At 45.3% G+C, this 14,501-nt stretch overlaps 1 protein-coding gene across 4 annotated transcripts in view; it reads left to right on the plus strand.

Moving 5' to 3' along the window:
- Positions 1-3,785: 3,785 nt before the first annotated feature.
- Positions 3,786-14,501, plus strand: part of TRIM2 (tripartite motif containing 2) — a 55,686-nt gene continuing 44,970 nt past the window's right edge. For 3 of the 4 annotated variants that reach the window (XM_040967131.1, XM_040967132.1, XM_040967133.1), the window contains exons 1-2: positions 3,824-3,972; positions 7,650-7,887. In XM_040967131.1, coding sequence (XP_040823065.1) covers positions 3,839-3,972; positions 7,650-7,887 — 372 coding nt within the window. In that variant the 5' untranslated portion in view covers positions 3,824-3,838. Of the gene's footprint in view, positions 3,973-7,649; positions 7,888-14,501 lie in introns of all 4 variants that reach the window. The other variant, XM_040967130.1, reaches the window with a different exon arrangement.

Below are 14,501 nucleotides of genomic sequence, written 5' to 3' on the forward strand. Positions count from 1 at the left end.
GATCCTGACGCATGCAGAGGGAGGACTTTAGCTGTTAGGCCACTGTGCCGGGCCCTTAGGCATGGATTTAATGAATTTATCTAGAGAGTTAAGAGTTGGAAAATAGGGGTATCCTGTGTGTGACTGTACTCAAAGATGAATAAACATTTTTATTAATAGAAGTTGAAATAGTTTTTTAAAATGTGGTGATTTGGTGGAGAGTATAAAAGTTGAAGTATTTTTAACTTGATGATTTAGTGTGTCATTAACATTTTGAGAAGAGTGTTTCCTCTAAAAACGTAGAGTTGATGAGTCTGAAGATGTGGTATGTTTCCAGGTTTCAAACATGGGTCCCAGGCCAAGTTCAGGTGCCCAAGCTTCCATACAGCAGCTTGCCTAAAGCACAAAGGCCAAGCCTGGAGATGGTCTAGGGAATGGATGACTGTGGCTTTTAGAGATATGCACCTCTTGACTGAGACACTTTGTTTTTTTAATCCAAAAAATGGAAATAGTAATGTTATCACCTTCCATGGTCGTGTTGAATATTAGTTTTGGAGGTGGGATTGCCAAGAGTTCAGACCTGGCATTGTGGCACAGTGGATTAAGTGGCTCTCCCAAAAGAGTACTGGTTTGAGTCTCAGCTGCTCCCCTTCTGACCTAGCCCTCTGCTAACATGTCCAGATAAGCAGCAGAAAATGGCCCAAGTGCTTGTGCCCCTGCCCACTGTGGGCCAAAGGGATGAAATAGTAGATCTTTGAGCTTTGGACTGGCCCAACCCCAGGTTTGTGGCCAGTTGGGGAATGAAATGAAATAATGGGTAGAAGATCTCCTTCCCCCAAAGCTCCCTCTTTCACATTGTCTCTCAAATGAATCTGTAATTTTTCTCTTTTTTTCTGGTTTTTGTTGTTGTTGTTGTTGTTTTTTAGACGAGTTAAGTATACCATTGGGATAGCTTACCTTCCCATATATTCAGAAAGTTGAGAAGTGAATTTTAGCTCATCCTTGGTTTTCCTCTTTAGGGTTGAAGACAGAATGTTTTTTCTGTAAATGGAGCAGTAGTTTTAAAATTTATTTTTATTTGAAAAGCTAACTTTTATATACAGAAGGTGAGACAGAGAAAGAGAATCTTCTATCCACTGATTCACTCCCCAAATGGCCTCAAGAGCCAAAGCTGGGCCGGTCCAAAGCCAGAAGCTTCACTTGGAACTTGGGCCTTCTTCTGCTGCTTTCCCTGGCTATTATTAGGGAGCTGGATTAGAAGTGGAACAGTTGGGACTCAGACTGGTGCCCGTAAGCCAGCATTGCAGGTGGAGGTTTAGCATCCTGTGCCACAGTGCCAAGCCTTAGAGAAGTGTTTTTTTAAAATAACAATAATAGCTTTTAAAAGTTTATTTGAAACAGCAAGGAAGTAGAGACAAGGCAGATGGAGATAACCCTTCCACTGATTCACTCTGCGTGTGACTGTGACACAGTCAGCTGGGGCTGGACCACGCTGAAGCCAAGAGCCAGGAAATCCATCCAGCTCTCCCGTGTGAGTGAGAGGGAGCTAATGCTTTGGGCCATCATCGTGGCCTCTCAGGGCGTGCACTGCCAGGGAGCTGGATTGAGAGTGGAGCTGGGCCTTGAACCCAGGCATTTGGATATGGGTGTGAACGTCCCGAGCAGTGTCTGATTACTGAGCCAAGTGCCCCAGAGCCTTATTTGATCTTCTAACTTTCCCCTCCTTTATCTCTTTGCTTCCTTCTCTGTTGTCCACTTCTTGTTTTCTTTTTCAGAAGTTGGACCCTAACATTTTAAAGCTTCCTCTGCATTAGTTTACTTCATCTGGTCCCTTAAATGCTCTGTGCACATCCCAGTGGACAATTCAGGGCTGGCCCTCTAGGCTTTGTGTCGCATCCATGACTGATACAATTTAGACTTAAATCTGCAAACTCTGCTGAAAGCTCGCTGAACCACACAGGAAGCTTTTAAGTATAAATTCCAATTGTCACCATCCTACATATTGTAGAGAAAGGAGTGCTTTTCCTTGATCTTATGTACCTAGAACCTTTGAATTACAAATAACAAAAGACAAATTAACTGGAGAAAAGAACAGAACAATTTTACTGGCCTTAGGGGCCCAGCGGCGTGGCCTAGCAGCTCAAGTCGTCGCCCTGAACACACCTGGGATCCCATATGGGCGCCGGTTCTAATCCCGGCAGCTCCACTTTCCATCCAGCTTGTGGCCTGGGAAAGCAGATGAAGACGGCCCAAAGCTTGGGACCCTGCACCCGCGTGGGAGACCTGGAAAGAAGTTCCTAGCTCCTGGCTTCGATTGGCGCAGCACCGGCCATTGCAGTCATTTGGGGAGTGAATCATCAGATGGAAGATCTTCCTCTCTGTCTCTCCTCCTCTCTGTCTATCAGCCTTTCCAATAAAAATAAATAAATCTTTAAAAAAAATTATTGGCCTTAATCTGTATTTTACAGTACAGGAACTTGATAGAAAAGGAGTGACAATTGTGGTAACTGGACTCCAAGGGGCATTAAGTTGTGGGAAGATGAGCAGGAGGTGTGTGATGGGCAAGCTCTGTTCGGCAAGGTTGGCGTCAAACTGATGCTTGTGTTCTGCAGTGATTAGCAGAAAGAGGGCCATCTGTGCAAACGGAAGTTTCCTTTACCAAATGGATATTTATGCCCTACTTTTAAGTAGATAGAGGAGGACAGAGAGCTGCCCTTGTGTCTGCTGTGTCTTCTGTTCAAAGTAAGCTTTATGCCTAAGTGGCTTGATATAATCTGATGTCTTCAAGTATGACAAATGGAAAGACATTGAATTTAATAAGAATGTAAAAGGCAAACATGGGGCCCAGCACGGTGGCCTAGCAGCTAAAAGTACTTGCCTTGAACACACCAAGATCCCATATGGGTGCCAGTTCTAATCTCGGCTGCTTCACTTCTCATCCAGCTTCCTGTTGTAGCTTGGGAAAGCAGTCAAGGACGGCCTGAAGCCTTGGGGTCCTGCACCCGTGGGGGAGGCCTGGAGGAGGTTCCTGGCTCCTGGCTGCGGATTGGTGCAGCACCAACCGTTGTGGTCACTAGGGGAGTGAATCATCGGATGGAAGATCTTCCTCCCTGTCTCTCCTGCTTTATGTGTATCTGACTTGGCAATAAAATAAATAAATCTTAAAATAAAGGCCAACATGGAATAAAATGTAGTCATCACTGGAGGCATAAACATCTAAGTATTCCTTTGACCATCACTGTACTCCTCTGTATAAAACATATCCTCCAGCCTCCTCCTCCTCTTTCATCTACATCTTTCTATTTGAGAGGCAGAGAGACACACGGAGAGAGATCTGCCATTCACACGTTCAGTCTCCATACGCCCACAGCAGCTGGATCTGAGTCAGTCTAAAGTCAGGTGGTCAGCACTCAATCTGATCTCCCAAATGGGTAGCACGAGCCGGAGGACTTGAGCGACCACTTGCTGTACGTGAGCCGGAAGCTGTCACTGAAGCAGAGTAGGACTTGATCCAACACTTGGTTATGGGAAGTAGGTGTCCCAAGAGGTGACTTCGCTGTTGTGCCAAACACAAGTCTCCAGAACAGCCTCTTGTTTGTCTTATTTACATGCGGTTCATGTGCGTATTTTATTGCTTTGTCAAATGAGTGACAAGTAGTTCACTGTCTTCCTTGTACCACAGTGAGGATTGGCTGTGGTCACGTGGAATCCAGTGACATTGACAACAACAGCGCCTATATTGAAAGACCCAGTGATTTTCACTTACACATTATCATGTATTTCCTCCCCTCTTTTTTCTACCTGACAGCAGCAACGTGCAGGGTCAAGGACAGCCGGCCGCCCATGTCAGTGGTCTAGGATGGCCAGTGAAGGCACCAGCATCCCAAGCCCTGTCGTGCGCCAGATTGACAAGCAGTTTCTGATTTGTAGCATATGCCTGGAACGGTACAAGAATCCCAAGGTTCTCCCCTGCCTGCACACTTTCTGTGAAAGGTAAGCTTCCTTGCTGGAAGAGGGAAGAGGTGATATTCCGAGGAGGGGATTGCACGCAGTGACCTCTGACGGCTGATCCTTGGCTCTTGCCAACGGGGCACCGTGCGTTTGTTGTGCTTCTCGAAAGGACATCTAGAGGCAGGACCAAGTGCCAGTTGTTTCTATCAAACAGTTACAAGGGCAAGAAGGCAATGCGAGAGTTCCTGATTCATGGCTACCAGATTTTTCAAGCAGAATAATTTTGTTTTACATTTCCTTTTATTTCTTGGGAAACCATTTTTGCCAACAGCAGCTCCCTCACAGAGAGGGCCTTTGGTGGAGGCCAATGAAAAGCTGACCATTTTCTTCCATGTAACACGGCAGAGCAAGCGTCTACATAGTATATAAGCAGACAGCGCTTCCTCCCCAGACTCCTCAGATGTGTAGGAGTGGCACAAACGACCACCACCAGGATGTTTCAGATGAAGAAAAACACTATGTGTTTGTATAAGAAAACATATTTCTTTGTTTATCCTTGCTTTTAAAAAGAGCTATTTGAAAGGCAGAATTACAGCGAGACAGACAGACAGACACAGAGAGGTCTTCCATCCACTGTGTACTCCCAAATGGCCACAGTGGTCCTGGCTGGGCCAGGCAGAAGCAGACGCCTAGAACTCAGTCTTGCTTCCCAGGTGGCCTGGTACTCGCCCATCTGCTGCTGCTTCCCCAGGTGCATTAGCAGGGGACTGGATCAGAGCACCTGGGGACAACTAGTGGCTTCATCTCCCAAGCCACAGTGCCAGTGCCCATGTTTATCCTTCCTTAGAAGACTTTCTTTTCCAGAAAGGATGCTGATTAGTTATATGCAAAATATACTTGTATCCATTGTTTAACTTGTCATTTAAACAAGTAGGCTTAAAAATTGTATTAGTAATTAGTTTGACTTCATTGAAATATTGTTCTACTAAGGTTATATATCTTTCTTAAGAATAGATTTTATAGTTTTAAATATTTTTATATTTCATTCTGAAGATTTAATTAATTTTCAGCTTTTTTTTTGGTGTTTTTTGTTTGTTTGAAAGGCAGATGAGACAGGCATCAGATATCTCACATATACCAATTCCCTCTGCACGTGCAAACAGCCAAGTTGAAGTTAGGAGCCAGAAACCCATTCCGGGTCTCCCTATTGAGTGACAGGGACGCAAGTACTTGAGCCATTCTCCATTACTTCCCAAGGTCTGCATTCATGGGAAGGTGGGGTTAGAAGCAGAGACGGGGCTTGAATTCCCAACACTTCTCTCTGCAGAACGTCCTGAGCAACATCTGAATTGTTGTACTGAATGCCTGTGCCCTTTTCCATTGTTATTTAATGCACGTAATTAAAATGCTTTCCTTCCTAGTATAGAACTGGAGGCCAGTATTTCCAATGGTTTCACATCTATGCTGATTGTATTTGCCTTCTGATCAGCCGCATGTTGGTTTACATTGGAGGTCTCAAAGAATTAACTATATGTTCAGTGATAGTGATGAATGGAGGAAAAAGATTTGCTCCTGGCATTTGGGGTTTTGGGTTTGTTTTGAGTTGTGGGATTTTATGTGTGGGTAAATGTGTGTGGATATGGGATCTTTGTTATTGATGCAATATAGGGCACCAGTATTTTTTACTGTGTTCATTTTATGTTTTGGCTTAAATACTTTATGATTCACATTCAAAAATAATTAAAGACTGATCCCCCCCCCCCCCTTACATAATGGGTATAGCTAAGGCCTGAATGGCAGCTAATGGTGCATCTGTGTGTGGACACTCTTGGTAAGATTGCTGGATTTACAGCAGTAGGCACAGCATGGCATAGAGAGCTGTGCATTTTGAGCCCGGCAGAGCTGCTGCAGTCCTCACTATTGAGTGTCCAGTCTGTTGTTTGAGCTGTTTCCCCACAGTCTGGCAGATGATGAGCAGTACTTCGGAGCTGCCCTGGGTCTGGCCCACCTCTCCATGCAATAGCTAGCAGCACGTATTTGCAAGACCCTATTAAACCAATCATAGGGCTGAAGCTGTTTGAGCATCATGCACACTGGGATCATTTCCTTTTGAAGATGCTGGCAGCTCTCCTTAAAACGGGGAACGTTTGGCTCTGGAGAGGTAGCACCTCACGTATCGTCTCCCCGTCAGGAGACTGAGCCCTGCCAGACGTACACACTGATTCACTGGCAAACATCTGCTCGTTGTCACTCTCCAGACCGCTGTGTCTTCTACAACACCATCATCCAGGCTTGAAAGGAGAGCAACGGATGCTGAGTTTACTGCCTAGCTGGGGAGCCAGCCGCAAACCTCCCAATTACTCAGATCAATGTGGAATTAAACCAGGGACAAAGTGCTACTCTCCAATACATAGGAAACCTCATAGTAAGAGATTTTGTTCCCATCAAGGAAGGCCACCCTGTTGAAGTGGTGATTAAGGAACAATGAGTGAAAATTCAACAAAAGGCATGGGAGGTGAGCATTCCAGGCAGTGCTCAGGTGCTGCAGGGAGAAGGACCAAGAGAGCAGAAAGAACTAAATCCGCTTGTGGCTGGCATGAGCTAATGAGGGGAAAGAGAAAACATGCAGGTGCTTAATCATACCAATGTGTGCCCATGCTATTGTGGACATCTTCATGGAGGAGCACTGGAAGTCACCAACGGGTTTTCATCTCACATGCGAGCAGAGGCAGATGTGTTGCTTGGTTAGTATTTTAGAAAGGTCACTTTGGAACTTGGAGAAGGACTTGAGGGTACAGAATTGGAGGACAGTGTGACAGGTCCTTGGCTGTCGCAGATGTCTGAGAGAGGATGATGTGATGGGGAAGGGAGGCCTGGGAGATGAGAAGGATGTGACAGACTTTGGCAATGGGCTACAAGTGGGGAAGGAAGGACAGCGAGGGACTACTTTCCAAAGAATGCCTCTGGTTTCTGATGGGTGTAGATGCATGAGCAGAAGTGCCGGTCATCAGCTTGGGAGGACAGAGTCTAGGGGAGATCCTGGGCTTGGTTGTGTGCATGTTGAGTTTCAGGATACATGAGACATCCAAGCAGAGATGTCAAGATGGTATACAGTTCCAGCGCTCAGAGGACCCATCTGTGGAGACAGACGTCCGTGCGGAAGCATTATCGCTATAGCCCTGCATGAGAATGTTAGCCCAGGGAGACCTTCAGGAACTCAGAAAAGATAGGGCTTAGGACTAGGTGAGTGTGTTGTGTCATAGAGACAGGGAGGACAACAGTTAGCCTAGGAACTTGAGTGCTGCTTAAAATGCCTGTTTTCTGGGTCTGGCACAGTAGCCTAGAAGCTAACGGTCCTCACCATATGGGTGCCAGTTCTAATCCCTGCAGCCTGCTTCCCATCCAGCTCCCTGCTTGTGGCCTGGGACAGCAGTTGAGGACGTCCCTAAGCCTTGGGACCCTGCACCCACGTGGGAGACTCGGAAGAGGCTCCTGGCTTTGGATTGGCTTGGCTCCAGCCGTTGTGGTCACTTAGGGAGTGAATCATCAGACAGAATCTCTCCTCCTCTCTGCGTATCTGACTTATTAAATAAAAACAAATAAACAGAAAAGAGTCCCTAGATATTATGCACAGAGTAGCCTCGGCCATCTCTGAGAACACTGAGATACCCGGGGTCCCCCTCCAGTGCTGACTCTCCTGCTCTCTCCCTCTGCCGCAGGTGCCTGCAGAACTACATTCCCGCCCACAGTTTAACCCTCTCCTGCCCAGTGTGCCGCCAGACCTCCATCCTGCCCGAGAAAGGGGTGGCCGCGCTCCAGAACAACTTCTTCATCACGAACCTGATGGACGTGCTGCAGAGAACTCCAGGCAGCAATGTCGAGGAGTCGTCCATCTTGGAGACGGTTACCGCCGTGGCTGCAGGGAAGCCCCTCTCCTGCCCAAACCACGATGGCAACGTGAGTGAAACCACAGCAGGCGCTGCTTTGGCCTTGGTGGGAGTTAACGGGGCGGGGCACGTTGGAGATCAGACATTAAAACAGAACGCCGCTTGGAAAATGAGCCACTAAAAAGGAATTTTCGTTATCAATGTTCAGACCATTTTGCCTGCTCGCTTTTCTCTGACCAGGATAATTTCCATGACAAAAAAAACACAATCATCATAATAATTCCATCTCCCTTGCATCTGCTTAGGCCACGTGATTGGCAACCCCAGCAGGGTCAGCCAGTAGCTATTTGCAAGCTGAGCATCCTTTGTCCTAAATAAACATCTGTATACTAAATTGTGCATACAGATTCTGCAGTGGGTAAGTTCTGCAGGTGGAGAATGACTGTTCACATGTTGCAGTTGTTTCTTTTTCTCCTGCTCCCTTTGACCCCGTCCCTTAATAATAAGCAGAATGTGACGCTATGTGGATCCCTGAGAATAGATGATGGATGATGAACCACCAACACATTTCTGCCATGAGCAAGCACAGGCACTGTCATAAACACAGATGCTCCTGTGTACAGCATTAACTAACAGGCTCGGAGCAGGGACAGGTGTCCAGTCGCTGAGCCGCTCGCTGGTCAGGACACCTGCGTCCCAAGCGTGAGGATTTAGGCTCCAGTCCTGTCTCCAGCTTCCTGCTGAGTATACAGACCCTGGAAAGGCAGGGGAAATGGCTCCAGCTGCTGAGCTCCTGCCACCCTCCAGGGAGGCCTGGGGTGAGTTCCTAGCTTATGTTTCCACCTGCTGGTTGTAGTGAGAATTTATGGGGAAAGCCAGCAGAAAGGACATGTAGGTATGTGTGTATGCCAAGGAAGTGAAAACTTTAAAAAAAAAAATGTGTGTCAAGTAGGGAAGAATTTAATATATAACTTAAATATTAAATATAAATTAACTATAAATTATAACTAATTCACAATATATGTCAATAGCTTGATAATCTGCAGAAGCATTGTAGAGTGGCTAAGAAAACTAGTTTCAGAGGTAGACTGATTCAAAACCTCCTCTTAAACTTACTCTGTGTGTCAGCTCTGGCAAAACTTTATTAAGCTCCCTGAACTTCACTTTCTCATCTGTCCAAAGGAAGCAAAAACTAGTATTGACCTCAGAGAATCAAGGGAAGGAGTGAATGTTTAAATCATGTAAAGCATATCATAAGCTCTTGGTAAATGTTAGCTCTTAAGAGAGAGGCGAGACAGAACCTTCCATCTGCTGGTTCACTCCCCACATGGCCACAGTGGGTAAAGCTGAGCTGATCTGAAGCCAGGAGCCAGAAATTTCTTTCTGGGTCTCCCACATGAACAGAGTCACAAACACTGGGGCCATCCTCGGTTGCTTTCCCAGGCCGTAAGCGGAGGCTGGATCCCAAGGGAAGCAGCCAGGACTCGACCTGATGACCGTCTGGGATGCCACCACTGCAGACAGAGGCTGCATGTGCTTGGCATCAGCCCTTTAAAATTATTTGTAGGGGGTCAATCTTTTTTTTTTTTCCATTATAAAGCAGCCATTTCTAAAGCATTTGCAACCACTTATAAGAAAAAGTCAATATAGTGCAACCACTAGGCTGGCCAGAGGTTGCTGGTGCAGAATTTGTGGTCAGCCATGGTACTGCTTGTCTCATCTCACCCCTTTCTCTGCCTGCTGCCACCTTGCAGGCTCTTAGAACTAGCTGAGTGATTTCTCACCTTGGGGGCTGGCTGTTTGCTGCTTTCTTCTCCAAGTGGCCAGCTCATTCTCACCCTTGAAGTCTCAGCATGGGTTTCTTCTGCACTGGACAGGCTTCTCCCATCTGAGGACTGGTCAGACTCTGTCTTGCTTAGCCTCCAAGCTCACACTAAATCAGGTTTGTCCAGTTGCTACAACCCTCAGGTCAGAGCAGTCTTTGCTAACAGTGCTCCCCACCGACAGGCCACCTTGTCCACCTAAGTACCGTCCATCACATCACTTGGTTGATTTCCCCGTGACACTCGCCATGGTTTGTGTATGTGTCGGTCGCCTGGCTTTCCCTCTGTAATGGGAGCTTCAGGAAGACAGGTACTGTCTCCATTACACCTCTGGCATTCAGTGGAGTATCTTCTGCCTCAGAGCCAGTCAGCACGTACTTACTGAATAGATTTGCCAGGCACCACACAGCTCTGTGAATAGCACTCTGCAAAGGAGCTGTTAGTTCCCTACAAAGATGGAGACACTAAGGCTTGAATGGTCCAAGTTACAGAGCTGGTTGACAACATCATGAGAACTAGACCAGGAGTTCGGAGCTTTTTAGTGGCCAAAATGAAAGTGAGACACCATGGTTTGCATTATCTGTCATAATTTAATTGAAAACACCATAAGCTGTTACTAACCATGGTCTTTTCCACACATTGTATTCCAGGGGGAGAGTCCCATGTAATTTTCATGAATAAAAAAGGACTTAGGGACTTGTCTTTGGCACAGTGGTCAAGATACTGCTTGGCATACCCATATCTCCTATTGGTATGCCCGAGTTCAAGTTCAGGCTCTGCTCCCATTGCAACCTCCTACAAACACACACCTGGGGGGCAGCAGGTGAAGGCTCAGACCATTGGATTTGCCACCCATATGGGAGTCCTCACTCGAGTTCCCAGTTCTTTGCTTTCATCCCCACCTTGGAGCTGTTGCCAAGAGTGAGGCAGCAAACAGTTGAAAGCTCTCTGTCTCTCCTCCTCAAGTAAAGTTTAAAACAGAGAACCTGAATGCCTTCAGAAGCAGTATGAACATTGTTCTTGTGACCATTTCCTATGCCTGGGGTCTTGGTGAAGGCTCCATCTGGAACTCACATTCCAATTGCTGGCTTTGGGAAGGTCCTTTTGTCAGGGACAGGAATCCTCTAAAGCCACCCCCACAAGGGTCCTCTTCAGAGTCTCTTCACTGAGGTGCCCAAGGGCCCTGGCTGAAGCATTTGAGCACCTACTGTAGACTCTACTCTCCAGGTGGGATGTGACAGCTACAGAATAACTAACAGCTACGAGAGAGACTGGCATCCATAAGGAAAGTAAGAGTGTCAGGGGATTCAGAAAGAACTCATAGCTAGGGGCAGCTGGAGCAAAAACAGGACAGGTGAGGTCAGGAACACAGGTGAACAGGAGAGTAACATGCATGTGCCTGAGGAAGATGATGGAAGGAGACGGTGAGGAACCATGAAGATCATCAAGAAATGGTTCACCCTCCATTTCAGACACGGTGTGGAAAGATGAAGCCCTTTGAAACAGGAAATGAGTACCCCAGCTGCACAGTAATGCAAACCCTGGGAGGCACAGTGGGTGTTTTGCCACTCCCCTGGAAGACCTGAATTGCATTCCCAACTTGAAGTTTTAGCTTGTGACAGTCCCACCCGTTGTAGGTATTTGGGTGCTGAATCAGTAGATGGGCATGCACTCACTCTCATCTCTGACTCTCAAAAAAAAAAATCAGCTTATGATACTAGCTGTAAAATTCACAATTAAAATACTGTAGTATAATCTCCATTGAAATTAAGAAAAATATAAAATCAAGAAGATAATAAGCAAAAAACTGGAAAAATTCACAGGGAAGATACAAATAGCTAACTAATAATCATGTGAATAAAAATTGTTAAGCTTCATGAATACTCACTCCTCAAATGAATTAAAGTTTTGTAAAAAGTTAGCAACCAGGAATAATGAAAGTGTTTGTATTGAGACATTTTTATATGCTGTGGGTGGAAGGATAAATTACTTTTCAGTAAGTTTATGTCAATTTGGTAAGATATAATACGTGTTTTATGCAACCTATCATCTTTTAATCAAGTAATTTCACTAATAGACATATATTTCTTTTTTTTTTATTTCTATGGGAATTGTTGGATGTGAGAAAAAAGGTTTGACTTAAAAAGTTAGTGGTAATTTTTATAAAACTGGAAATAATCAAAATGGGCAATAGAACAGACATGATTCAATTATGTTAAGGCCATAAGTGACTGTTTAGTAACCGTTGAAACTGATATTTTAAAAGCAGATGACATACATGTGATTATTTTTGAGTATATATGAAGTTTAGTGTTTTTTTTTATTAGTAGAATCACAGTATATACAATATAGAAGGAAAAATGGTATTTTGTGTGGAAAAGACATTTTTGCAGGGAGAATGGAGAAATCAAAGAGGCCATTCTTCTCTGTTCTCTCTGGGTTCCTGGGAGCCAGGAATTGGTGAGAATGGGTTAGTGGGCTCTGAGTAAAAGGAATGGAGGGTCCTAGGGGTTGTTCCAAAGCCCTCAAGTCTACTCTGAGCCATGCATGGGAGTTGTTAAAGCATGTTAAGCTTTGGAATGTCCAGGCCAGGCATGCATGTAACTCTTTTCCAGGTAGCTGGAAATGTTGAGGGAGAGATGCATTCAAAGGAGATAAACAGGAGACAGCCCAAATGAGTACTGGCTTGAAGAATCCACAGTCCTGGGACAGCAGTAGTGAGACCACAGAGCTGGACTGAGAAAGAGGGGGATGGGCTCTTTAAAATTGCTATGACTTTTTATAAGATGGCACGATCCATCTTAGAGAAGCTTTGGGAAGAGAACTCTGTGGTCACAGACAGGGAAGAATGAGAGAAGAGTTGCTGATGATGCATTTCCTACACTTGATCTTAGCCAAAAGGCCGAGAAGCGATTGATGATGCATTTCCTACGATCTGAGACCCTTGGGTGCCACAGGCTGTTAGGCAGAAATATCTTAGAAATGAGTCTTTCACCAGAGAATCCTTTAGCTGCAAACGTTGCCCCTTCTTTCATCAAATCGCGTGGAAGATTTATCTGAAGACCTTGAACCTCCTCGAGGTGCATGAAGCTGTGTGAAGTGCATTGTGGGTACTTTCTGTACACTCAGGCATTGTGTTCTTTGGACTCATAGAATGTAAAAGTCAGCAAGAGGCCTTGGAAAATGAGTAGGCTGTGTGTTGAATCATTGTTGTTCCATCTTAGAATGCAGGAATTCAGTGCTGCTGCCTGGAAACGGGGGGGGGGGGGGGGTCCTCATTGCATATTCAAGCCAACTGCATGCAATATTCCAGATAAATTGCTGCACTTAATTGCCATGGGTGAATCTTTAAAAACTACCCAAGCGACTGAAGGGTAATAAAATTGAGTAATTAACAGCAAAGCAGGCTGCTGCCATTCATATCACTGCCTGGTGCTGACTGGTGGGTGTGGATGAAAGCCTGGCATCTACTTCCTGTGCTCCAACACTATTTTCTCTCTAAACTGCGGCATTGTCCAGCTTCCAAAAAAGGGGAGAAATGATGCTTAGTGATCTAAGAGGTTCTTCCTACTTAAAGCAGAGTTTGTGTCTGCCATCCCAGGAACACAAATGATGATGAAATGTCATCACTGCTTGCCTCACAAACAGTGCCTCGCCACTAACAAGTCCCCACCCTGAAGCCTGGATCAACTGTCTGTGCTCCCGCAGGAGCCTCAGGGCTGGCTGCCAGGCTCTGACCACTCTTTTCAGGTTAGGTTGCGTACACTGCTGCCTATCTCCTCTTGGGATGAACGCAGACTCTGACCACCTCCCACCAGAGATGGGATGAGAGGGCTGAGCCTAGTGGAGGTATAACACCTCAGACAGCCAAGGCTCACTGAGAGCCGCCGCCATCTGAACCCAACAGGAGCGTCTTCAAAAGGATCTCCAGGTCTTTGCTTCCCAAGGCACTCTTAGGATAGCGCAGCAGCCACGGTGACCCAGATCTGCTGTTGTCTCTTCAAAACTCAAATCAGGCTTTTAAAATTGACTCACATAACACAAAATGCAACCTCCACTGCTATTCCAGTGCACCGTTCAGGGTGCTAACCATTTCCAGAACCTTTTCATTAACCCTTCAAGAAACCGTACCTGTTGAGCAGCCTGTCCCCACTGCCTGCTCCCTTGCTCTCTGAGCAGCACAAGTTGACATTCTGTCGTTGTGGATTTGCTTCCTGTTGACATTGATGTAAATGGAATCTTGAGATATGTGGGCTTCTGAGTCTGGCTCCTATCACTTAGCATGTTTTCAAGGTTCATCTATATTGTAAAGAATGTAAAGATACCGCTAAAAATTTTTGGAAAACTCCTATCATGAAAAACTACGCATTAATTTAAGAATCACTTTGCACCAAAATTAAACTTATTTTTAATTGCATATTTCTACAAAGTTTGAAGTAGTCTCATGTATCAGCACTCCTTTCCTAGTCTATTCTATTGCATAGCTGTTCACAGTTTTCTTATACATTCATCACTTAATGGACACCTGGATTGGTTCCAATTCCTCGCTATTCATGAGTGTATAAGTCAACTGCTCTTATGAATAGCTAGAACAGTGGACAATTCTGTGAACATGCATCTTACAGGCTTTATGTGGATGTATGTTTTTATTTCTCTTGTATACATATCTAAGAGTGGAATTACTACATATTTTAATAGTTCTGTGTTTGACTAGTAACCACCAAACTCTTTTTTCCGGTGGCCATACAGTTTTATATTTCCACTAGCTACATACAACAGTCCTGATGCTGCCACATTGCTGTGAACACTTAGCATTATTAATATTATGAGTCTTCAATCCTGTTGGATACAAAGTGGTATG

This window comes from Ochotona curzoniae, unplaced genomic scaffold (genome assembly GCF_017591425.1).
Source record: "Ochotona curzoniae isolate NIBS_2020 unplaced genomic scaffold, NIBS_Ocur_1.0 scaffold_4506, whole genome shotgun sequence".
Classification (NCBI taxonomy): Eukaryota; Metazoa; Chordata; class Mammalia; order Lagomorpha; family Ochotonidae; genus Ochotona; species Ochotona curzoniae.